This window comes from Phaenicophaeus curvirostris, chromosome 3 (assembly GCF_032191515.1).
Source record: "Phaenicophaeus curvirostris isolate KB17595 chromosome 3, BPBGC_Pcur_1.0, whole genome shotgun sequence".
Taxonomy (NCBI): Eukaryota; Metazoa; Chordata; class Aves; order Cuculiformes; family Cuculidae; genus Phaenicophaeus; species Phaenicophaeus curvirostris.
In genome coordinates, this window is record NC_091394.1 from 7,144,006 (window position 1) to 7,171,449 (window position 27,444).

Sequence of the window (27,444 nt, forward strand, 5' to 3'; positions counted from 1 at the left end):
TAAATATAAGTTATAAAAGGATGAGGTCTTAGAAAATGAAAGAGTATCTGCTTCAACAGATTTACCTTTAGTGTATATTCCACACAGCTTAAACACATCCTGATGACTTAAATTACACATTTCAGCATAAATTACCTTCCATAATATTATAAACTGCTGTAAAATATAACACATATAGAGACTTAATATAGCATTAATATGTTGGTTTTGTATGTAATCACATTGGGACCTATCACTTTCCAGAAAAATATCTTTACATTGTCTATAAATGCAGACAGTATGATGCTTTTGTCATTAAGCATCAAACATTTGGCAGCGCATCAATAATTCTCTTTAATTTGCTTTACCCTCAGAAGCTGGTGTGAGCTGTTGGGCCCTGCAGTGTGCTTCAATAATAGTGCATTAAATGGAAAGTATCTATGCCTGGCTGACCATTCTGAAAGCTGGTTTTGAGTGGCCTGAAATCAACTATTTGGATTCCCTACAGAGCCTTGGCTTCAAAAAGAAACTGATCATTTGTAATGCAAATAATTCACCATCTCTAGGACATAATCCTAATAGTGAGCTACTAGTATGAAATCTGCAGGCATAACAAACCCCAAAATATTGGCATAAACCTTCTAGTGTTGCTAAAATATGTAAACACATAAAATATAACGGTGAAGAAAGAGGTAAAAAAAAGATAACAACAATCATGACTCCAATGTTTAGAAAATTACTATAGCAAGCCCAGGCTGGATAATAAAGTAACATCCACCCTCTTACTAAGAAGCTGCTATTGCATAAATAAAAACTAAAATACTTAAAACATTTCCCCCAACATCCCCCCCTCAAATCTTTGACTCTAGAAAAGGCTGTTCAGGAAGAAGGCAGGAAAACATTCACTTAACAGAGACAACATAATAGCAAGAAATAAATGCAACAGTATTTTTTTCTAAGTCAAGGAGACTAAAGCATATTTTGTGAAGCACATTAACTTTAGTCAGACTTCTCCATCCTACTACTGCTCTGGGACTGCTACAGGCAGTTACACTGTTACACAGCGTATTCACTAGAAGACATCTGCTCAGAGAACGAGGTTCTACAATCATGTTTCTAATGTAACTGGCTCTTCAAGAATACCTAGGTTCAAACTTCTGTATCAGTTCCCCAACACGTCCTTTCCCCTCCCAACATAGGAAGAAAGCTGGGCGCATCAAAGCTGCTCACGTACCCTAGGAGAAGACTGTTGTGCTGCTTTTCCTGCAGAAGCTAAAAATGGTGTCTAATATCCCAATCATTCATAGCTTTAAACCAAGAGGCATTTAAATTGCCTGTGGTCATGAATTATTAGTCTTTGGGAAGGGACAAAATCTCCTTGACCACTTCAGACAGGTTGAAGTATCAGCTTAACTTACATTTTGGAAACTGAGTTGATACTGTTTGCTGCCTTAAATTTGGGGTTTGGGTTTTTTAATGCTTGAAATCTCTTTCAAGACCACAAGACAGGTGCTCTTGATGGACAACTACATGCATGCACACAAAACAGAGCACAAAAGTGTGCCAAGCTGATGTTGTTCAAGCGGACTTGCAGATTTAAAAGTCAGTAAGTAAGAACTAAGACACTTCAAGCCAGGAATTCTCATTATAGGGAAAATCCCCCTCTCACACCAAAAAAGTTAGATTGTCAAAATGGGGAGGAAAAAAATGGTAAGTGAAGTCAGTTACTTTTCACAGATATTCAATTGACTTTTTTCTTTTCCTGTCCTGTAAGATTCTCCCTTGAGGTTTTCCCATCAGAGCACTAAACCAAAACCATCAGGTCAAGGGTAAAAGCTACAAAGTAATATCTCCGTGCAGTGATTCTTCAAGTTTCCAGCAGTGATTTTTCTTACACATTTCGAGTTTTGTAAAGCCCAAATATTATAATCAGTATTGGTGAGAACTTAAATTCTGCTGGGATGTGAAGCCATTTGGAACTGGTACTAGTCTTTGGGAATCAGAAGCCATTGAAAAGAAACTATGTCTGCAAGTGCTGCTCTTCCAGAAGCATAAGACAGAAAAGTTGATCTTACACTATAAAAAACACCATAACAAAAATCCATTTGTTTCTCAATGTGTAGCATATGTTCCTTACATTTTCTTTATTATCGGATTAAAAAGCAACTTTTTTGATTAATATAGGCATAAAATGAGTAAGGTTTGGCATTTTCATGGACTTGTGGGTGGCAGAAGAACCAAAACAGACAACCATTTGTTGGCACGCGTACAAGCAGCAGAGCAGAAAACTTCTAATGCTCTCCTGGCTGTGCAAAAGTCAACTTACAGTCCACCACAAGCTCTATTTGGAGGGAAGACCTGAGCTGTACATCATTTTGATGCTGACAATGGAAGGTTACACCTCCCTTTTCTTGTCCCTGAAGACTTCCATGACCCCTCAATGAGCCAATTCAATTCATAAAACCAGCTCTGTTTTCCCCATTAAGTGAGACAGGCTGAATGGATATAAAAGCATCTTTATGGATGCAATGAGAAAATAACACTGGAGATTGCCCTGACAAATCTGGAAGAACAAGTTCACTGAAGTATACAAAGCAACTCTGCCTGGGCTAATTGACCAGGCAGGTCCAAACACACTGTAGATTTCTATCTAGTATATTTTTCAATACAACGAGGAACTTACTGGCAAGATAACAGAGAAAAACTAGGATTTACTTACAATGCTGATCACAGTCTACTCTCGCAAACACCACTTGATTCTTATCTGGATATTCTTCCTTAATTACATTTGAAGCTTCCTCAAAAATAGGATGCAGCATTTGGCTGAAGCGGCACCTGTGGACAGAATGTGAAATCATAATTTCAAAATATTAATATGAAATATTTTAATTGATTACTTAGGGAATATTTCAATCTTTGAAGGAAAAATAATCTACTGGAAAATAACATGTATTTGTAATCATTCCAGTAACTGACTGGATAAAGTTACTTTTGAACGTATTTTTAATTCAGGTGGACGCTCCCCTGCCAACATTCTAAAAGAATGTACAGTTCAAGATGTGCCCCCCTGCTTTACCTGCTTATTAAACACTGTTAATCAATTATAGGCCTTTAAGAAATATATGCTATTCATAAAGTCTAATTTCTTTTTCTACATGGGGAAGCAATTGTAAAGATACAGTAACAAAAGTTACTCGGATTGTTGAGATTCAAATGTTTACCAACAAGCACCTTCAAGAAACATCACAGACATCACTTTGTAAGGGTCAACAATAGAAATTTAAGTGTTGCTTATTATATTATTGTTCAAGTTTGGTAGAATTTGAAACGGCTGCTGTTGCAGCACTATGAACAAAATGAATTCCACGGGTTCCTTCTTCCAGTCATGTCAGATTTTGATGAAAATTGTCTCTTTCTGCCTATGGAAAAGACAGTAGGATTGTAAAAGGATGCTTTTGCAGCTTTGGGGAGCTCAGGATAACATTAGTGTACAAGCTCGCTATTAATATGTCAATAAAATTATTTTATATTCTGTTCTTCTAAAGACGCGGCAGAATTTTAAACTGAAGACGTCTAACGGCACCGTGGAAGTTGTCAGAACGAGACCTTATGGAGAAGAGACTTGCAATAAAACAGCCTGCAGCAAAGCCCTGCTTAAACTTAACAGTGATAGCCTGGGGATGCTGTTATATCTACAACAGCAAACATTCAAAGTGAAGAGGCAGGTTTTGCTCCCTAAACATAAACAGAGCTTAAGGCCATTTTGTTAGAGAAGCCTGACTCTGGGGGGCACAACTGTATGCTACACATTAATGTACCATGTGTATATTATATATGGCTTCCTTGTCCCTCTTTTTTTCTCCATCCTTACAGCAGAGTACCTGCATCAGCAAAACTGATCTATTCTCATTCAAAGGTCACGTTACATCATTGGCTGGGAGGAGACTTTGTTGAGGGGTTATTACTGAATGCCTGCGTGTAAGGATTGTCATCGAGGCTGTAATGTTTTAAAATTATGGGCTACCATAATGTGAATCAACTTGCAAGCGCACACAAATCTTTAAATAAAAGCAAATCACATTAAAGTATTAAAGCAAATAGGATATGCACTTGAGGTATGCAGAAAGAGTTGTGCTAATAAGACCATAAAACAGGATGCTTTGCTACACTAAGTTTTAAAATATTCTTTCCTCTATCACAGAAGCATAAGAACATGGATTTTTAGCCTCCAGGATTTTGTCTACGTAAAAATGATTCTTCAATGGCAAAACAAACTCCAAATTTCACTGTATTAAATTTACTCTTCATAGATTTCCTTTCCTTGGTTATCTTTAATAAAACCTGTTGAAGTAGTCCATGACCCAGGAGGTATATACAGATCACAAACTGAAAATAATCAACCTCCAAAGTTTATTTACTTAATTCAAAAGGCAGCCATTATAGCATAATTCTATACAGAACAAGTAAGAAATAAGACTTTGTATCCTGCTTAACTATTTACTTATTTGTAGTATCATTATAAAGATAGACATTTCAAACAAATAGCTTGCTTGGTAAACAAATGCAATCTCTCTATAGAAAAGTTCTACTGGTTTAAACGTGCCAATTTAGTCTGTGGTAGCGAATGAACATATGCAAACTAAATGAACATTAAAATTGTCTATAAAATGACAGAGGTATATACAAAGATTATTACACTGATTTAGATTGCGTAAAACCAGACGTTATATCAAAGTTTAAATGAAGGCATTACAAAGTATTTGAGATTGAGAACTTCATTCCATGTGATGACTGGTATGAATTTGTCAAAATCAATTTAAAAAAATAAATTAAAATTAGCATGCTAATTATCAGTAAAGGCAAACTGTAAAATTTTCATGTAAAGCACTGTGCACTTGCTATGTCTAGGCCATATGGAACTACAGACTTAGACATGTAGTGGCATATGAAAGAGGTGAAAGAATCATCTACATGGCCTTTGATTATAAAAGCCAACGTTTTACGCTCACAAAGAAAACACCGGGAACAGAAATATTTGAAGTGTAGTACTTACATTTATATATTGCCTTATAATATAAAGCTGAAGGAAGACAAAACTATTTTCCTAACTTTATTTTTTGTATTAATTTGCATGTCAAATTTTATTTTTTCAGAATACTTTTCTGGTTTCTTCCTTGCTAGAAGTTCTTCTAAAAATACTAATGGTGGAGCAGAACAAAACATTTAAAATTACTTCTTATACAATTTAAACAAAAAGGGGTATGGTGTTTGATTTCATTCTAATGATTACTTCATATGCAAGTGGTTTCATTATTTTAAAATATAATTTCAAGTAAACAGTTCCCTCTAAGTATGTCTTTCACACTGTCTAACCAGTCTAGCCCCAAATTCTTCCCCTTTTCAGTTGCTCAGATTTTATTTCTCAATTATTATTTCTCTCATTTTCCGCTTGGAAGTTCTTCCAGATTAGAGAAGCATTTGATTTTTTGTGTAATTTCAAGCCCTTTCCTTTCTATAGCGCACATGCATGGGACAAACACAAAAGAAGACAGAAAAAGTTAATATTTGGGACTCTCCTGTGTTAAGGAGCAAAAAGTTAATGAAATCTGTCTTGCTGAGAGGGGAATAAAAAATCAATTACACAGAATGTTATTCCATACTACTACAGAAGGCTTCTTCCTATGATAGAAACCATGAAACAAAAGATGGCAGAATAGCAGAAGGGGAAGTAATCAGAACATAAAACAACCCAGGAAAGAACTAGTTTGAAAGCAACCGTATTTTCAGTTAGAAAACTACAGACAAACAAAACAGTTTTCAAAAGCCAGAAGTTTAAACATAGAAAATACCCTTGTATAACTTACCAATCAGCATAAAAATTAACTAAAGCAACATCTGCATTGTCTGAGAGGAAAGAAAAATAAAAAGGACAATGTCACATTGTGAGGCAAAAAACATATACAAAAAACATAAAAGCAGATATTTCCAGATAATTCAACATAGAGCTCCATCTGATTGCTAGAAAACTGCTAAGGTAAGTCTTATCTGAAATATAATCCATATCAAGTGGGAAAGTGAGGAAAGACACCTTCAGTTAAGTATTTTATTGACTTTATTGATATATTAGACATAAAAAATGCCAAAACTTAAGGTATTAAGACAAAAAAGAAGTAAATACGTGACACGAGAGATACAAAAAGGAATTCTGCAGTTAAGATTTAGGCACTCAAAGCCAGAAGTTGTACTCTAGTACATCTTTTAAGCATCTTCTAGATTATTCATGTGTGTTAAAAAAACCAATTAAAACCTGAAATGTCAACTATTTGGGTTAGAAGAATGACCAACACGCAGCCTGCCTGTGTAATTTGCTCTGGCCAGTCCTTACTTGCTTTATCTGCTAAGAAGCTGGATTCTAAGGCAAAAGTCATCAGAGAAATCTGCAGTCCCCAAAGAAGAAAAAATACTAAGGTCTACTCGAAAAAAGTGCAGTACAATAAGGTTATATATGATGATGTAGTGAAATAATGCTCCTATACATCACTTTTCACACACAAAAAAGGAAAATATATCAAAGATAGAAGGCCAAATCACCTGCCCAAAAATAAACTGCCATCTTTACACAATATAACAACCATGCTGTAAATCGATTTTTATTAGTACTAGTAGCCTAGACATTGGAAAAATCTTGAAATACATACTGGAGCTATAGACCAGGTCGCACTATTGACAAAGTAGCAAAGCAGTTATAAGCTAAGATTAAGATGTTGCAAGCCTGGAAAAGACAGCATGCTGGAAAAGACTGACTCTTGAGAAGGCTGGGAAAGACTACAGTTTTTATTAAAACTGCAACATTAAGTTTTTCATTATCAGCAAGGAACGCGAGTGGTGAACAGGGAATTAAACAGAGAAATTCAGGGTTCCCTCCAGGGCATACAGCATTTATTGAATGGAATAGTATAAACGTTAAAAGTACTTATACTTGGCATATATTCCCTTCTATGAATAACATTCTACAAAAGGATTCAGTATTTTCCTCTGTATAAAAGGTATTTCCAAGCAGACTTTCTATGACCTAATCATATATTTACTACACGAAGTAATCCTGCAATAGTGGACAGATTCTAGTATGGACTTAAATAAAAGAATACAAAGATTTTTTTTTCTGAACATATTTGAAACAATCTAACAACTTTTTTTCCCTGTGAAGACAACCAGATGCAGAAAACTTGCATACTTTTCAGAGGAAAAGGCTTCAGACAAGAAATACGCATCTGTTTAATTTATGAGTCTCCTTTCTATGAGCTGCAGATTCAGGACAATGCTTAACTTGATTCACAGCTGAATAAGCAGGATAGTTGAGGCCCATCACCATGGGTTTCAGCTGTTGCTGTTTTAGGGGGAACTTCTAAACCACTCTCTTGACAGGTTTTGGTTGTGGAATCAAATATTTTTATCTGCCAACAAGATACCAAGTGTTTTTCTTAGGCACTTCAAATCTGGATTGAGATTAGAATGAAGTAATTGTTAGGTGCTACGTTAGTTTAGCCTGCTAATTTTGTTCATAGGCATTTAATACTTCTATGGCAACTGCAATTCAAATTTGCAAAGCCAAGGTATGCACATTCATTTAATAACACTGAAGGATTCACAGATAAGTGATCACAGACATACGCACAAAAAGACATATTCCAAGTACTTACTTAAAATGTCATCTATATTTCCACTATCTAGACTTGTTATTTCACTTCTTGCTGGATTAAAAAGCCAAGATACCTACGAAAAGAAAGCAAAGTGGTAAGGTAAAATTTCAGCAACAAAGTAGTAACATATCTATGAATTTAAATGTTTCAGTTCAAAAGCTGGAAAACTGCAAATAACTGTAATTCAGTCAATGAATTTCAGATGACAGCAGTACTACAAGTATACAAATAGAACACTATTTAGAGACACAACACAATTCAACAGTTAGAGCATATGATTCTCTATCATGTTGGCAGAAACAGGTAAATTACAGGTAAATTTTGTACCTCTAAGAATAACTTCTATTCATAAATTCACTTTAAAGAAAGAAATGAAACCCCCACTTCAGCCACCTTACACACCGCCCAGAAGCATGTAGGTGGAGTGGTTTCACCTACTCAGAGACAAGAAATTCCTTCCGTCACTTACAGGGCTTGTCAGGCTAAAACATTTCTCATTATGTAAAAGTTGCAACTGTCTCTATTTTTACTGCTGTTTTAACAAACGGTTTCAGTATATCTAACTCAACTAGCTATGCTCTTTTATGTCCTGTATGTTTTCATGACACAGCTTCACTCCCAAGGTGCAACTGGCATATCAGACTATAAAAACCAAGACACCACATCAGCCAGATCCTTCAACTATTAAGCAATACATGTATTACTCTTCATCTAACTATCACACCCACACAGTTTTACAGAAGAGCACTCTCGTATTCACTGCAACAGGCTCAGTTCTTTTATCTCAAAATGCAGCATGGAAAAAGGGGGCAGAGTTCCTGGTCTGTCCCAGGTGAGAGAGATACCAAAGAGTTACAACTTGGTTTTGCTTTGAGAGAGATAACAGTGCAAGCTTTTGAGCAGGACAATACAGATTCTAGTATGAGACATTAATGTTTCCACCCTGACCAACCCAGTCAGGTTAGCACTTCTCTAGGCACGGCCTGGGCTTGGACCAGACGCTCTACTGAGATGCCTTCCAGCCTCACATTTTCAATGGATCTATGATTCCTCAGCTGACAGAGATGGCAGGAAAGGAAAAGAAAGTTTTTGCTATTAGTTTACTTCTTGAAGCCGCAAAGAAAATCTACTTATGGCTAGAGATGCAGAGCTGGTGAAAAGACAGCAAGGAAAAAACTCAGCTGGAAGCATGAAGAGCATGCAAATAATGTCACATAGAGCAGCTGGATACAAGGATGCAGTGATACAAGGGTCTGTATTTATGTAAGAGCCTGAGACCTATTCCAGACCCATGCAAGAACCATGACTACAATCAGCAAGCCTCCAGGGCACACCTGCCTTTGACACTGCTTACAATTTACCAAAAGACTACCTCAGTGTCAAACATTAGGTTTTCTAACATTCGTTCCAAATCTATATCAACTATTGGCCTCAACAGAAATAGCCAAACTGTATGCCTGCTTTCATCAAGATCACCTTTGAAAATTGTGGGAGACTTATGCAGTGAGATACTACCTTTAGCTCTCAGACTATCACTGTATGCAGCACGCAGGGGAGATTTGCAGCAGTTGTTTTCAATTCCTTTTGATTTATGGATCACTGACCATTTCCAGTAAAGATACTGATCCTTTTGTATTTCCCAGACAGAAGCTGCTGGGTAGCATATACACTCCAGCTTACACTACAGGCTGAACACACCAGCTGTTGTAATAGGAAATACGTACCTCTGCTTGTGACTTGGTAACTGGACAAGCCTCAAGCTCTGCCAGGGGAGGCTTAGGCTGAACATTAGGAAAAAAAATTTTCACAGAAAGGGTCACTGGGCACTGGCAGAGGCTGCCCAGGGAGGGGGTTGAGTCACCTTCCCTGGAGGGGTTTAAGGCACAGGTAGACGAGGTGCCAAGGGACATGGTTTAGTGTTTGATAGGAATGGTTGGACTCGATGATCCGATGGGTCTCTTCCAACCTGGTTATTCTATGATTCTAAGATTCGAGTTTTATATACAAGTCTAAGATCTGTGGTAGAGTTTGCACAGCCTTCCTGTGGCACTGAAACTGCCTGACACAGATGTCTGAACTGTGGCTTTAAGATGACTGTACAAAACCAAAACTAACGGTTGAGCTGTCAGGTCCAGAGTCAAAACTAACAGTACAATGACATAGCCTGCCAAAAAAAAAAATTGTCTGATTAAGCAAGCTACGCAGCACACAACCTGTGGCAGGCCAGTATTGGGGAAGTTCCTTCAAAGATGTGGGTGTTTCTGACTGCCAACCAGCAAGAGGAAGAGACTCAGGCACGTCTTTGCAGAGAAAAGCTACATATATGGACCCTGGTCCATATCAGTCTGAGTACTCAGAGCTGATGGCAACCACCAACACAGGTCTATCCCTGCCACTCCTCGGGTGGTGCATGGGATGACAAGCTTTGCCATGTGGCTACGTGGAGGTGCCGATGATTGCATCTGTAGTAATGGGTTAGTTAAGCATGTGAATAAGCCGGGATAGCTTTTGTTTGTGTGTACTTGCTGTTGTGGTTAGAAATAATTTGTGTATAATTGAAGCAGTAGCTACAATTAACAGTTGGAATATTGCTCTACTCAACAAAGCATAGTATAAATGAACATTAATTTTGTTGGCAGCCATCCAAACCTACCATAGGTGACTGCAAAGCTGATCTGTAAGTTGCAGGGCTTCAGCCACCCTGCAAGGTCTCAAGAACATCTCATCACACCCTTGAATAACCTTGGGGTTACTTATCCAGCTTACAATGCTTGTAAAATCCATACAAGCCTCTAGAAAGCGGGAGCCTTTATTTTTTTAGCCTTTTTTTTTTTCACCTGGTTCTTTCTGACCTTTGATGAGGCCCATGCTTGACACCCACAGGCAGGAATGCACTGGCATTCATACACAGAAAGAATTCCCACAGCAGGTCTTGGTGAAACCATTTTCATAGGAACTCAGAACTTTGTATTGTCTGAACATACCAAACTGGTAAGATACCAATTTCTTAAACCCATGTGTCTTTTTCTAATATAAGTCTACAGCAGCAATACAAATCTTACCTAATAGGATGAATTACACCTAAATTAAACATAAACATAGGTAAGCATAATATTAGCAATCAGGAAATGGTTCCTATTATTCAGCAAAACTACTTAAATAGAGCAGAAACTGTAGTACTTGTAGACTGTTACAATACACCTTTAACTTGCAATGCAAATATTTGCCTACAGATGCAAAGAATAGGGCTTACTACCTAATAAAACCCTCTACTAGACTGCACTATGCTCAGAAACAGCAAATTAAAACCAATACTTCTTTATAGCATGAATAAAATTTGCTTTCTTAACTCTTATTGTGAAAAATGCAGTGCAAAGCTGCACGTACTAAAACAAAGACCCCAAACAACCTCACTAATTGAAGGTGAAAATTAAATTAAGCTGTATATCCTATTGTCCCTTTATATTAAACAGTAGCGGAAGATTACTGAGACTAAGAAAGTCCTTCCCTAGAAGTTGCACAAAACCTGGGATAATCAAAATACTTCATCCATTAGAAACATAAAACTGTCTGTTTTGTCAAAACATATACATAATCACATTCTTAAAACATTTTATACTAACTAAATAATCATGGGTGCCAAAACCCTCATAATAAGTAGAGTCTCAGGGTGGGGGAAAAGAGCAGTCCTTGAAGAAATGTCAATAAATATGCAAGATTCACTTCTGCAGAAGCTTTCATAAAGGTATAACGCCTGTGAGGAAGAAAACACACCCTTCTGACCCAGTAATCTTGCTGTCCCACAAGATGCAAGCAGGCTGATGATATTACTAATATTAATATTTAACATGAAGGACTATAAATTCTTACTTAAATTGCTAAGAAGCTATACTGTTACGAGGATTTTTCTGACCTTTGATGCGGCCCTTGCCTGGTACCCACAGGCAGAAAACAAGAGATTTTTGAGGAAACAGTTTTTGAATGTCAGCTATGCATTTTATGAAACAAGTATTGAACACGTGTTCTGAAAAACGTACTGGAAAAAAGAAGTCTTCAGAATTTTTTTCATTTTAAATGCAAACTTTGCATTCCACTGGGTGCATCAGAAGGACGCATCGATGACTGTTCACATTTGTAACTGGGGGAAAAAAAAATATTTCCTATTGGCCTTACAAGACAGCTACAAACTCACTGAAGAAAGCACCTTGTGAAAACAATTCAAAAGGAAAACTGGCTATGTAAGTACACCTCAAAACAACTCAGGTCACCACCTTTATATTGAATAAAATTCGCTATTTTTATATTTGAAATTTTTAATGCTTAAACTATTGAATTTGAAGGTAAAACTAAGTAGTTATGAAAGAAAAAGATTTCAAAATTAAAGGTGCAGTAGAATATTAAAATATTAAATACTTGAGTGTGAACTTGCACAAATCAGAGAAGTGTTTTTATAATCCACTCACAATCATTTAACACTATAGAATAACAACAAAAGCAAATGGTAAACCTAATCAGATGAATGCAGAAAGCTTTATACACTCATAGAATGCATTGCTGAAAGGAAAAAGCCAGGAATTGAACAATGCAATTGCAAAGATAAAATTTAGCTCATATGGGTAGAGGGAAGAGGAGGAGATGGCCCACGTGTTTTTACTCTTCTGGTCCTCAGAGACATTGTCAAATAAAGCAGGAATATATCGGCTCACGTTCCTGGAAGTTTCAGGAGGTAACACTGCTTGTGTTTTTCCTGGGAAGCTTCCTTAGTACCGAAATCCTAGTATTTCTGATTCAAAGCCGAAACTCACTTGCAGTTAGCAAACGACTTCACCACTTCTGTCAGGAACCAGTACTGGTTGCTTCTGAGGAGGAGTAAACTACAAATTAGCTGACATTTATTCTGTATTTTTCTAATGAAAGACCTCAAAGCACTGCCCAAAAGACAATGTTATCCTCTTCTGACACGTGGCACAAGGGTATGCAAGCAGCCTTACACAAAACAAAGTGCCTGGACAACCCCATTCCATTCACCCCCACCAGCAGACCTCTGCCAGGCTCCCTAGCCCTTTTCCAAAGAGGAAATAAAAGCGCTCACGCTTCTGCTGACAGTGCTGCTGTTCAACTGCCACGCCACACAGCCAATTAACGGAGCCCACTGATTATTCATGAAATTTAGGTCAACCTTTTATCAACATTTTACTCCTACGAGTCAGTACTGTCAGTTCTTTAATTGCTAGCTGAACAGAAGAGACAGGCCTATAGGTTTAGTGGTATTTCTTCTCCAATTTTATCATACTTTACACATCACTTTCTTGCAGAGGAATTTAACCATTTTACTGCACATAATCTTAACACTAAAAGAGAAAAAAAAAAACCCAAACCACAGGTCTGCTGCATATTGATTCTTTACACCTTTATTTTTTACTTCACAGAATGAAACAGAGGTCCTCGTCTCCAGAGCAAACTATCTGAAGAATACAGAAAATCTATCCTTGGAGCATTGCTATTTCTAATTAGTACTACACCTGCGAGGCAGTCAACAAGAACTTAAACTTTCCATTACCTTTTTCCTCCTGCTGGGAAATCCTAAAGGCACAGGACTAAACCATCTTTCTCCTCTACCACAAAATCATTTTCTGTCTGGCAATCAGCTCTAGCCCACAGCTAATCCAGACTGACACGTCAAAGTTACCTACGTGAACTCCTAACCCCACAGGACTTGGTGAGTGACTTTCAGTCCCCCAGTACCTTTTTCTTTATGCATGCCACTAATCTGCTGCTGCTCTGAGGTCTGCATTAAACTCCCGGGCAACAGGATGCAGAGGGGTTTACAGCCTCCTGTAGGATGATACAAATGGAAAGCAGTCCTGGGAGACAGCAAGGCCAAAGCTGACACACATCATAAGAGCCCCTGAAGTTTGGTTTCAGAACCATCAATCAGGAGCATCTCGCTGGTGGCATTCCCAGAAGCCCTATAATGAACCACAAAGCTCAGAGCAGAGTGAGATAACAGTAAATAGAAAATGTTTGGGAAAAATTAAAAAAAATAAAATAAAATAACATTATTCATCCTCTCAGTTCAACTCCTAGTAGTCACCACTTGACTTCCCAACTGCGCTTGAACATTTTCACAATTCAGACTAACTGCTGCTATCTCTTATCTGTTGATTAAGCAGGATTTTTATTAATAAGTTACGTGTTACAAGACAAATCTATAATAGGTCAAAACACTAACCAATGATCACTTCTGAGCTATATTTACATTGTCAGAGCAATTCTTAAATTGGTACCAAAAAGTCTCTTTCCTATTATTTTTCTCTCAAGAGCCACATTTTAATCGAAGAAATTAAAAACACTGAACAGCTACAACTGAGAACAGATCTAAGAATTGCAGTTACTAACATCCATGAGAATAGATATAAAATCTAACTAAACTGAAACGCAGATAATACATATATTAGAAAAGGGAACATATTTCTTTAGCCTTGATACACAGTTCAATTTTATAACACTGTAGCCAAACAGTGCTATAACTGCACAGAGCTAGATACAGACCACCACTTAAAAAGAGGCAACGTGATTATTTTCCTCCAGGTATCAAGTCACCTCCTCCTATTTTAAGTGTCTAACAGGAATGCTTGGTGGTGGTAGACGTACTATTAATATTGAAAAACCTCATACCCATTAAAACGTTGGAAACCAAAAAAAAAAAAAAACATTCACAATTTTTAACAGCATCATTGAAATTCCAAACTACATTAATCTGACAGTCCAAATCAGGAAAAAAAACCTCACAGCTGATGGTTCCTACAATTGAGGTTAACATACAAGCAAAGGAGCTGTAGGGCTGTTGTATATGACTGGGAATAAATCCTCAGCCTAATGGGGTCTAGCAGGAAAGCTGGGGAGGGGCTGTTTACCAGCAAGTGCAGTAATATGACAAGGGGTAATGGTTTTAAGTTGAAAGAGGGAACATTTAGATCAGGTATTAAGAAGAAAATTTTTCCTGTGAAGGCGATGAGGCACTGGCACAGGTTGCCTAGGGAAGTTGTGGATGCCCCATCCCTAGAGATCTTCAAGGCCAGGTTGAATGGGGCTATAAGCAACGTGATTAGGTGGGAAGTGTCCCTGCCCAGGGCAGTGGGGTTGGAAAAGAATAAAGTCCCTTCCAACTCAAACCATTCAACAATTCTATGAATGACTCATAGCCGCAGAGATCTCTCCATGGCCTGCAGTACTGAAGGTCCAAAAAACCAGGCAATTTAGCCTCTCAACAGTTTGTGAACTATTGTGAGAATACAGATGTTCATTCTAGAAGTCCATTGCAGAAATGCAAACAAAACCTCAAAATCACAATGTGCAATTCAATGAATTTTTCTACGAAGCTATTAACAGCAGAACCATACACCCAAACACAATTTTAAGGATTAAAATCTCTGCGCACGAGTCTGAAGATCACTGTCTTTTATAGATATGTTTATGTCAGGGCTCAAAAAAATGACATGAGGCCTATCTAAAAAAATGTCACAGAGATAAGGCCTGTACATTATTTTCATTTGAACGATTTCTAATTTTCAGTTATTTGTCTTGGCCTGGAGGGAAAAAGCCAATTTCCAGTCAGGGCCATAACACACTGGTTTTCTTACCTTAAACATCCACTTAGAGGCAACACAGTCCATATACCTACAAAAGATGTATATGGATGCCTGAACACCTACATTATTCATGAATAATGTTTAAAGTGCCCCATGTCCTCAGAAATATGAGCCTACCTTACATCACGTTCCAGAGCTGTAAAACCATGAATTCAACTCTCTAGAAGACTACTGAAAACTCTGAATCTCTAGATAATTTATTTGCCATACTTCTTATTCTTACACAAGAAGCTGTTAGAGTTAACTTGAAAAAAAAGGAATTATTTGTGCAGCAGCTTGAGGAAAAAAAACCACAACTTATGTTCTGACAACTCTCTTTTACATTTCCACCAACTGCTTTGATTATCTGGAAGTACAAGGATTCATTTTCAAGAAGGGATAGGCAAACGCAATCCCCAAAATGATGAACACAAGTGAAGCAGCTGTTGCTGCCCTCCACGACAGAAATACCTAAGAAACAATTCAGATAAAACAGCAAGTGCAGCCTTGTAGAAACCTGCATTTCACATGGTCTTATCAGCAGTTAAAGATGAAGTAGCACAGCCCTGTGGCTCCAGAGCTGTAGGATCCACACTGCTTTAAACTATGCAGCTAAGGCATAAAGCAGAGCTAAAAAAAAAGGCAGCAGAAATTACAATTACTCAAACAAAATACATAAATTAAGATATACATTGGATGGATATTGGGAAATTCCTTTCATTAAAGAAGGTTGAAGCATTGGAACAGGCTGCCCAGGGAAGTGGTGGAGTCTCCATCCCTGGAGGTGTTTAAAAAAACATGTAGACATAGCACTTTGGGACACAGGTTAGTAAGCAGGGTGGTGTTGGGCTGACAGTTGGACTGGATGATCTTAGAGGTTTTTGTCCAGCCTCAATGATTCAATGAATCTATTCGATGACTCTAAGAAAATACAGCTAGTCATCGTCCTCACCCAGTCCACCCGAAGGGAAGTAAAACCGGTTTAGCTGCCACTCTAAAGACAACATAAGGGAAGCGAAGCAGGCAATCCAGTCTCTGATAACACTATTTAATTTGCACTGTTCATATTAATGCTGCTGCCTATCTGTACTTCCAAATAACAAAATCAGTTTGCAAGCACAGAAGCACAGCCAGCTTCTTTTGGCTTATCCTTACTTGAGGCTGAAGGCAATTAGAACTAAACAATGGAGTAACACACCCAACGCAGAGCCGCAAACCTGCCCTTCAAGTTCAATTCTTAATTTCTTCAAATTTTAGCAATATGTCTCATGCTACACCCTGAAAACTCAGCCAGAACTAACCCGCTCTTGGATACGCACGCAACCACCCCCATTTATGAACCTCAGAGCTGGAGCTTTTAGCAATACTACTTCCAATATCACTAAGACCCTCCTTCTGTTACAGACCTTTTTCTTCCTTCAGCATGACTGAGATGCCACACTTCCTCACATCACCTCCTAATATTTCAGCAGGAGGTTAAGATTTTGTGCCACTAGCAAAGACAACTACAGGACGGACGTTGTGACACAGCCATCCATAGCATTTAAAGCTTTTGTCCATTCTTTTAAACCGCTTGAGATTCAGACCTGTGTTGCTGCTGCCCCTTCCTCTTTTTGTGAGGAAATGAAATGAGGAAGAAAACCTTAGCATTTCAAAATTACAAACTCTATAAAATACAACGGGGTTTTGTTGCCTCAGCTTCCCATTCCCTTAACATCATAACTCTGAATGTTACATTAAACCTATTTAAAACATCATCTTAATTTATGCTACTTTGATTATTTACTTTTCTTCATTCCAGGCAAACACATGATGCCCACTCCATAAACTTCCATTCTACACAGGCAAACTACCAATGATAGTGTATATCAAAGCTCATTGATAAGCCAGCAGCTTGTCTCTAACAAATACTTTGCTTCAATTTTTAGGTTAGTATTTATCATTTTCTACCTTAAAAGGACATATGAGAGGGTAAGGAATCAGCAGTAATGGAAATAGTACTCAGCAGTATTCTGATATGTTGGCATTGGAAAAATCTGTCAATTTAAATGAGGAAAAAAAAAAAAGACATATTTTACAATTGACCCATTGGCTATCTTCTACAGAAGACACCAATTAAAACAATGCTGCCCAGATCTGAAGAGAAATCATCACCTTTGGGAGCACATCTGCATGTAGCTTGAAGAACGAGTGGCTAATTTCAGACTGCATAAGGGTTGTTTTCTTCCTACCCTAAGCAGCTGCTAAGGCCTGCAAATAGGCAGTGAATTTATCCTGGATAACTCTGGGCAGCAGAAGAGTAAATAACGCGGAAGACAGGACGCATGCCACAGATACTCTGAAATGCACAAAAGAACATGATACAGAGATACCTCATTGCTGCTTTACCTCCCCCAAGGAACATTAATCCTGCCCACTTCAAGCCAACTCCCACAATAATATTCAAGCAAGTATTCCAGACTGGTCCTAAAAATAACACTAACACACTCGCATGGTGCAGTGCTTCGACCAGTACCAACTATCAGACATGCTGGCTCTGCAGTTAACCAGCTCCACGTAACAAGCTCACTGCTCTCAACATAGAAACCAAAAGTGTTACCAAAACCCTCCACAGTGTATCACAGCTGTGTATTGGCTTATTTTAAAATAACATTAGCTATGTAACACTAATTATATGTACATATTTGCACTGCTTTAAAAAAAAAAAAAGAAAAAAAAGAAAAAGACCTCTCCCCCCTGCTATTACAAAGCCATAACCTAACCAAAGCAGTTTTAAATGTCATTCAAAAGTAATTCCCAAGACACCCATACACTCCCCTAGTTCCCTTCACTAATTAACAGATCATTAGTAGGAAAGAACCCTAACTGTTCACCCCCTGCACCACATATTCTCTTAATTACTTTTGTGAAGCAACCAATTTGTATTTCAGTCATTCTGTCCAAAATCCCAAGAGAATTGACTCAACAGGGAGAAAAGGGCGGCGGGGGGGAAAGAAGGATTTTGATACACATATTTATGAAAATCCATAATTTCTATAATTTTTATGACTGGTAAAGAATTTAGGGGCTAAGTGTTTCCAGCAAGATTTGAGAAAGGGGATTTCAATAAACTGTAAGTGACAGTGACTAAAGGAAAAAAAAAAGCTCTTCTTCAGATTACAAATGCAGATACATCATCAAAAAGCTTTCCCTTTGTGAAGCTTTTGAGGAAGTTAATTATATCATCACTTCATAATCGCGACAACTATGGGAAACAGCAAAATACTATCACAGCTGTTGTTTTCTTTTTTGAGACCATTGGAACAGGCACCTATTCCTTGCCTTTCAAAACACTTCCTTGCAGAGTTCCTAATGAACAACTTCTTTCCATGTTTATGGCCAATTGCTACATGAATCCACTTGGAGACGAAATGTAAGCTTTACTGTCAGTTGTCTTATAACAGAGATTAGATTGCTTTTCTCCTTCCGAAATCTATAAAAACAAAACCCCCAAAACCTGACATCCTTACAGACAACTTTTTTTTTTTTTTTTGGACGCACCTAAATGAAACATACATAGGAAACCAAGCAAGAATCACTGATGCCAAGCAAGACAGAAGACACGCTGGCTACAAAACGTATACCAGGCGATTTACTGTATTTCCAGGACTCCGCTTTCCACTCAGGTTCCTGTTTCATGAACACCGTTTAGGATACAAAGTTCTAGTGCTTAAAGAAATCTGAAGACACTCAGGTCTCAATAACAGTTCAGTCCATTCATAGAACACGGCTCTAAAAGCCAAAAGGGCCCATGACAGCCTGTTGATCTTCAAGACAAAAACAATCCACTCCCCTGCGCAGAACAGAAAGTAGGTGTTGCAGAAGACCTATGTGAATTAACACAGAATTTCTGGATGAGTTCTTTGGAAGAAAAAAAAGAAAAGAAAAAAAAAGAGACTACACAGAAGGTAGAGGTAAGAAAAGAAATACTCGGTAGGAGTACAGAAACATTGCTTGAGCAGGCTGGATGAAATTAGAAAAGTCCAAGTTCAGCTGGAGTTGAAACTGAAGAGGGATATTGAGCAGAACACAGAGGGTTTCTACAGACGTGCTGGCAACAAAAGGAAAAAATTGTGGGACCAATGCTCAACTAGCAGGGGACACAGTTGACAAAGGACATGGAAAAGGCTTAAATATTCCAATGCTTTCTTTGTCTGATTTGCTACTGAGGAGGTTTGAGCCTAGTAGTAGATTATTAGGGGAGAGAAGTATTACCCAAATGACTGGAAGACCAAGTTAGACGTACACAAAGCCACAGAGCCAGACAAAATGCATTTTCTTGAGTCCCTAAGGAGGATTATAGAAACAAATTTTACTTCCAAAAGCCACATCCATCCAGCATGGATTTAGAATAAGTAAATCAATTTGACTTCTGTAGTGAGATGATTAAGTCTGTAAATGAGGGAAGAATACTGGACATCATTTGCCTTGATTTTAACAAGCTTCTAATACAGCGTGTCAGAAGTATCCTCAGGCCTAAATCAGTGACATATGAACTGAATAAGTGAACTATAAAGTGAGCGACAAAGCTACTGTACTGCTGGGCTCAAAGGGCTGTAACTGAAGACACCATGTCCAATTGGTCTCTAACAGTTTCTCCAGATCAACACTGAGTGCAAGGTTTGTCTTTAATGACCAGAAGATGGAACAGAGCGCCTCCTCGAGAAACTTCCTGAGGATACTGAACTCGGGGAAGTGGCTTATATGCTAGAGGGGAGATCTGCTATTCAGAGAGACCTCAAGTGACTAGAGAAATGGCCTGACAGAAACCTCATGACGTTCAACAAAGACAAAGTTCTGCATGTCGGACGGAATGACCCCATACAGGGTTGGAGCCAACCAGACAAAAAAGCAGCTTTGCAGAGAAGGTCCTGGGGGACAAGTTGAACAGGAGTCTGCAGCATGCCCTGTGAAGCAAAGACAACAGCACACTGGGCTGCATTAGCAAACAGTAGCCAGCAGACCAAGGGAAGTGATTCTTTCCTTTCATTTGGCAGTTGTGGGACCAGATCTGAAGGATTCTCTCCAGCTTTGGGATTGCTTGTGCAAGACAGACTGTAACATATGGGAGTGAAGTTCAGCAGACGAACAGTGGCTGGAGAACAGGGTATATATAAGGGAGGCCGAGACAACTGCATTTGCTCAGCCTTAACAAGAGGAAGCTATTACTGCTGTTAACAAAAACCTACTTATAGGTTGCAGAGAAGGTAGAGACAGACTGTTCTCAGAGATGTACAGTGATAGGATGGGAGGCAATGGACACAAGCTGCAGCCCCAGATTTCTCAGATAAAGCTTCCAACAAGGTTTTACTAAACAAAAGGTACCCAGAGAAACTGCAGAACCTCCATCCTTGCAGATCCTCAAGTCTTAACTGAGGAAAAACCCCGAGCAACCTCAGATAAATTAGTCTTGCATTGAGCAGGGAGTAAGACCAGATGATCTTCAGATGTCCCTTCCAATTTAAACGATCAAAATTCCAGTGGTAATCAAAATCCCAAACTATACTGCTTGACCCTATCAGGTAAGCACAGCGAGACGCACAATACTCCTGTTCACCAAAGCTTTCTAAAGTCAAACTAATGTAGATCAAGAAACAAGGGGAGAGAAGAACCCCAAAACATTTACTGCAATAAAAGCACATGAAGAGGAGATCTTCTCTATTTTACCAGAAACCTTGTGCTGCACATGCACATACAGTTGCTTGGGGACCAGTTATTTGCTGAAGTTATGCATAGAGCAATTGCATTTAGATAACCTTGTGTGCTGTCCTGTTCTCACTGCTTTCACTATTTCCACTGGGGCAAGGTTAAAGATACAGACCACTGCACCTTGCATTTTGCTTACTGCCACTGCAGCCAACATTTATGTTTCAGCTACACAAAGAGCAACTTTCCTGGATCACTGCCAGATTAAAGAAAAAGAGCATGTGCATGCATGTGAAGGAGCTTCCAGATTTGGTAACAGGAACTTATCTGGAGGGCACAGTACTGAACTTTGCACATGTTTTAATGGCATGAACTGCTCTTAGCTGTAAGGGTTGTATTAACAGGGTAGTCAATTTCTCAGTAGTAGCATACATGAAAACAGGAAAATTACGGAACTCTCTTGTGATATATCTTGTTACTTTTTGTAGGGCACTTTTTGCTATCACCAGAGCATAATTTAATATGGACACAGCCCTACAGCTGGTTTGGAGAAATACAGCATCCTTAGTTGGCTGCAAAAAAAAATATTCTGAGTTAGTGTTGAGTATAGCAACAGCTTTACAGAATATCACTTAACAATGTGAAATTAAATACCTGAGAGCCAGTAAACTAAAGTTAATCAAAATTCTAAAATCTCAGTGTTACAGCCTTTTTAAAAAATTAGATTACATGAGCAGTTAACATTACTAATAGTTTTGAAAAAGAAAATTACCTACATTTCTACCAATAGTTAGCATGCTTCTGATGAACGAAGACACACTGAGGAAGAAAGAAGTGCAAAGGCAGAACTCTCAGAAAGAAATCTGATCTCACTTCCTTTCCTACTTCTCTACAATGCACCCGCCCTCCTCTACTTCTCAGGGGAGCTCTCTCCATTTTAGGTTTGGAAGAAAATGGTGCTTAGGCTCTGACACCAACATTCTATATTGCTTCTGCTTACATTCCAAAACATTCCTCCTCTAAATCACTGAGGAATCACCCCCAAACAAGCTGGGTGGGTGAGGCGGGGAGGGAGCGAAGTCCTGCTAATGCATCCAAAACCACTCCATTATTGAAGCACCTATTACTTGAAAATACCTCTAGAAACTCTAAAAGATCTTTTGAAGAAGCTCTGGTATAAAATTTACAATTTACAGCATATTTGTATACTTGCTTTATGTGTGAGACAACTCCCTCCCTTCAAGCAAAGTATCTGGAAACTATGCAAGCGAGACGTACAAGAGCGCATGCAAGGTGAACAATTGCTCCTCCTGCAGAGCAGCATATAATTCACAATTCTTTCAGAAGAATTAAAAGTTGATTAAAACACAGGAGACAACTACTGAAACAGTGATAACTCTGCCTACCCAGCAAGCAGTATGAGGACCAGTCTGTTGCTTAAGAAAGCTGTCCTACCAAACCAAACCCAAAGCAGATTACAGAGAACAGTAAGGATATCAAAAGAAAACAGTGTGTCACCACAGAGTTCTTTCATCTGCCAGCTACAGAACCTCTAACATTCTACTGTCAATAACTCATTTATAGTTTTTTCAGTGCTGTCCAAGTCTTCCATTTGAAGAATCAATTTAGTTTCTCCCATCTTCCTTCCTGAGCACCCCAAACAGGAAACTTATTCATCACATGGCATAGCAAAAAGAATGCAATTCTTCTTCATAGCAAGAGTCTAAGCTTCTCCTTCTCCTCTTTGCACCCTCATCCTAAGAAAAGATCCTCAGTTAACTACTATTTCGTTCTTTAGAGGGGCATGACAGATGATGGACACCTCAGAACTCCCATGCAACTCTTGGAGGGAACCCCCTTTCATTGTGTAAGGCTCAGTGGCCTAACGTATGCCTGTAAGTACAAACTACAATTCAGAAAATTACATTTTGCGCAGGATTCCTTACATAAAGATTGTTTGTTAATGCATACACAGAGAAAGGCAAATGCACTGAAATATCTCTATAGATTGTACAGAGAGTTCAACTTCTCTTTGGGCAACTTGCTACTTAGTACAGCATTTAATGTTAACAGAGATAATTCTATTTTATTTTACTTTCACAATTTGGATACTTGGTGTCGTGTTAACAAGACACAAAAGGCAGGAGTAACCAAACAAAAAAAATATTACCCTACAGTATTTTTTCCAGTTAGAAGATTTACATTCTCAGAACGAGAGGACAAGTACGCTCTTCCAAAGGTGTTGCCAAATATGCTAAGAAGTAGGTGTTCTCAGTTTGTCCACCACACCTTTCTGAACAAGCTACAAAGTAAAGGTAGAGCAGTGGTGTTCTGAAACCTAATAAACCTCCACACTTTGAAGTGCAAGAATTGGGAAATCCTTTTGCAGTTGTTTGAGGGCTGGTGGTTTTCCCCTGTCACATCTGTTCCCCAAGTACAACGTGCTTGTGCCTTCTAGTGAAGTACTTAGCAATATGACAAATGCATTTCATGTGCAACAGAGTATCTTGTTCTAGAATTTTCTTTGTCAGCCAAGTATACACATGTGCAACTAGAGGGAAACATACAGAATGATTGGTTAGAGCAAAGCCAAAGAACCATACCTTGCCTCAGAGGAGAACGTGGTGAGCTACTGTCCTGCCAGCATTAATTCCACTGCCTTGGATTCAACTTAAAGTTCTGTCCTACCAAGCATCAAGCTATGTAACAGCACAGCAGAAACATCTTAACCCATAAGTACAAGGGACTACATGAAGTTACTATGCATCTCATTCCAGTCTTGCCATCGGCTGTACACAATCCTCTACAGCAGCGCTGTGTGCTGCTCACCCTTGCACTCAGCTCCAGCGTTGCAGAGGCAAGGGCCATGCCAGCCTCTACTTCCTTCATCCTCTCTCCAGCTCTGTTTGTCTTCCAGCAACTCAGTACAACGCTAGCAAATGAAGTTGCAAAGTTGGAAGATAAAACGGTTGTGCTGGGACCGGTAGGTATCCCTGCAATGCTTTGCACTGCGATTTCCATCCTAGCAATCCAGCATCCAGTGAGAGCAGGGAAAAGAATATTAAGAGTAAGACCCAAAACCCTTTGAGATTTTAATTATCTCCTACAGTCAAACTTCTTTAGATAAAAAAAAAATCTTTTCATAATGACATTGTAACTTTTCTTCTTTTTGCAGCATTTTAATTCTCCACCTAGAAAACAAATACGCTTATCCAGAAGTCTGGAAATTCAAATATTTTTAACTTCTTTGCTATTACGTAGCAAGACTAGCCTAGCAAACTGTTCTCACAGCTACATATCATTGTATTCTGGTTTTGGAACCATTAACATAACAACATTAAGCTCACTTATCCACAAAATAAGCCAACTGCCATGCTCAAAGAGGCTCTGCTAGATAGCACATCCATGGATGCAGCAGGGTCTCCCAAAAGTTGAGTACTCATTGTGGGTAACAAGAAAAACAAAGATACCAGATCTTTAAAGTCTATCTGGTACATCCTATAAGGTTCTCTGAATGCCAGGAGAACACACAGTACTTTCTGCAAAAAGCCTTTTAAGTGTATTTTAAAGAAAAAGGATCCCTCCCACTCCCAGTGTGCTCGGGACAACTTTTCCAAAACTCTTAACAAATCTGCTAAAAGGAATGATTCATTGGCTTGATCCAAGTATATAATTAAGCCCTTTACAACACATGGCTGACGTCTGATATGATGTTGAAGAACTACATGGATAAAACACATTAGATGTTGGTTTTAAAGACCCACACACAATGAAACAGCAACTAAAATACGGGAAAATTTCAGATTTTCCTCATTTCTGATTTTGTACTTGGTGCACACAGATCTAACTGACACATACTAAATTTGCATTGATCAACTGTACCATGAAGAAAGAAAAATGCCTTCGTTAACTCATGTCCACCTAGTCAAACTTGCACTTCCTCATTTAAGTGAGGTTTTAAACCAGTACACACTCTTGGTTTTGTTCATTGGAGTCTGTTATTAAAACAACGGTAAAACCCAATCTAGCCCATAAGTAACATGGTTCCCACAGAAGCAACTGGAGAAAGTTCTTCACTTTAGTCTCTCATATAGTGAGCTAACATGCTATAAATAATCATCTATATATAAACATTTCCAATGTGTTTTTTCAAGCCCTATCAATCAGGTATATAAACTAACCTCGGAACTACAGCAAGTTTATAGCAACTTAACCAAACCACATCCAGGTAGAAGTGCACATTTCAAAGGGATAACAAGTGCTTGTTCCGTTCAATAAGTATTTGTCCTCACATTCTGATTAATTAATGAGTTCATTAGTAGATATATTACTACTTATTTCCTTTTAGATCTCCAAAGCTCTACCTACCTTGCCTTCACTTCTAGCCAATTCCAAATGTATGAAATAGATTAATTAAACACATTAGTACCTTAAGACCAAATCCTATTAAACTTACTCACACAAGTCCCCTTTAGCTCTGTGAGTCACTTAAGCTACGAAAGGCCCCAAATGTAGCCCGATACAACTCTGGAAAAGTAAGGAATCACTACATCAGCCTGTTTTTAATAAAAAAACCATACAGAGTATAGATTAAGTATACCACAGACAACTCCACAAGCCACACACACCAGTGATTTGAGACTGTGTGTGTGCAGAGACAGGAAGCAGCTTAGGTCATGCATGCAATGCCAGCCTAGAAAAATAATGCTGCAGCCTGACAGCTGAGGATAGATGTGAGGACCGTGCATGACAGACAACTCGGGAAGAGCTCCCAGTCCTGGCCACTGAGTTCGGATGTGGGGTAACTCTGCTCCAAGTGTGTTTAGGGAAAAGGTGCCAAAGCAGCCCCATCCTGTCTCAGGCACGGGTACCTGCTCTCCTCACTTTGAATCATAGAATCACCAGGTTGGAAGAGACCCACTGGATCATCAAGTCCAACCATTCCTATCAAACACTAAACCATGTCCCTCAGCGCCTCGTCCACCCGTGCCTTAAACCTCTCCAGGGAGGGTTGCACAGACCCTCTTCCTCGCTCTCACAGAATGGTTTGGGTTGGAAAGGACCTTAAAGATCATCCAGATCTAACCCCCCCTGCCCTGGGCAGGGACACCTCCCACTAGATCAGGCTGCTCACATCCCCATCCGACCTGGCTATGAACACCCCCAGGGATGAGGCACCCACAGCTTCCCTGGGCAACCTGTGCCAGCGCCTCACCCCTCTCACCGTGAAGAATTCCTTCCTAACGCCTGCTCTAAATCTTTCCCCCTCCAATCCAAAGCCGTTCCCTCTCGCCCTCTCGCTCCGCGCCTTTGCAGAAAAGGCCCTTCCCCAGCATTTCTCTCTCTCTGCCGCCTTCCCGAGCCGGGCCGCACCGCCCCGCTGCCCGCGGAGTCCCGGCCCCGCCCCGCCGGGCCGCGCTGCCTATCAGCCTCGGCCACAACACCGGGGCCGCCGCCTCCCTCCCTCGCTGCCCCCCGGCGGGCAGGTGCGGGCCGAGCCGCCCCGGGGGCCCCTTCCCGGCGGGCACTAAGCCGGGGAGAGCAACCCCCGCGCCCCCGGGCCAGGCCGAGGGCGCGGAGAGGGAAGAAGGGAAGCGGGAGCAGCTCACCAGGAGGAGGGCGGCGAGGAGGAGGCAGCCGGGGTCGGGAAGGAGCGGGGAGGCGGCGGGTCTCATGGTAGATCGGGCGTCCGGGAGGGAAGAAGGCGGGGTGCGGGGCGGAGCTGGGGGTGGGGGGGAAGGAAAGGAACGCGGCTCCCGCTCCGCGGCCCCGCAACCGCCCCGCGTCGGCCGGAAGCACCCGGGCGAGTGCCGCCGCGCGCGCCCCGCCCGCTGCCGCTCACTTCCGGCCGCGCGCGGGGCGCGACGGGAAATGTAGTTCTTCTCTCCCTCGCCCCTCCCTCTTTCTCTGGACCCGGTAGGTCGAGGCCCGCCGCGGAAGGCCCGCGCGCTTTCCGGCGCTGCGCGGGGCACGCTGGGAAATGTAGTCCTCGCCGTTTCCCGCCGCCGCCCCGGGGAAGAAGAAGTAGAAGAAGAAGAAGAAGGGCGGGGCGGGAGGTGCAGAGGCTGCCCCGGAGCGCAACCGGGGGTAACGCGAGCGTGCGAGAGTCGCCTCCCACCCCCGGGCGGGGTCGGCGTGAGTGAACCGGGGAGCCCGGGGAGGGGAAAGGTGGAAGGGAGGCGGCAGGCACCGCCCGGGCGGGGAGGGGTTAACTCCTTCCCGCCTCGCTCACGCGCCGGGACTGCGTACCGGGAGGGGGGGTGGGTTAACCCTTTCCACCCTGCTCGGGGGCTGGGGAGCAGCGGGGTCCCCGCCGTCCCTGCTTTGGATTGGAAGGGACAGTAAAGCCCACCCAGTGCCAACCCTCCTGCCGTGGCCAGGGACACCTGCCACCAGCCCAGGCTGCCCAAGGCCCCATCCAACCCGGCCTTGGACACCTCCAGGGATGG

General features: G+C 40.3%; 1 protein-coding gene across 1 annotated transcript in view; it reads right to left on the bottom strand.

Moving 5' to 3' along the window:
- Positions 1-26,782, bottom strand: part of ERP44 (endoplasmic reticulum protein 44) — a 49,087-nt gene extending 22,305 nt beyond the window's left edge. The window contains exons 1-4 of the mRNA XM_069853306.1: positions 26,605-26,782; positions 7,680-7,752; positions 5,844-5,883; positions 2,699-2,814 (exon numbers count right to left, since the gene is read on the bottom strand). Of these exons, the coding sequence (XP_069709407.1) occupies positions 2,699-2,814; positions 5,844-5,883; positions 7,680-7,752; positions 26,605-26,670 (295 nt within the window). The 5' untranslated portion in view covers positions 26,671-26,782. The remainder of the gene's footprint in view (positions 1-2,698; positions 2,815-5,843; positions 5,884-7,679; positions 7,753-26,604) is intronic.
- Between the last annotated feature and the right edge of the window lie 662 nt (positions 26,783-27,444).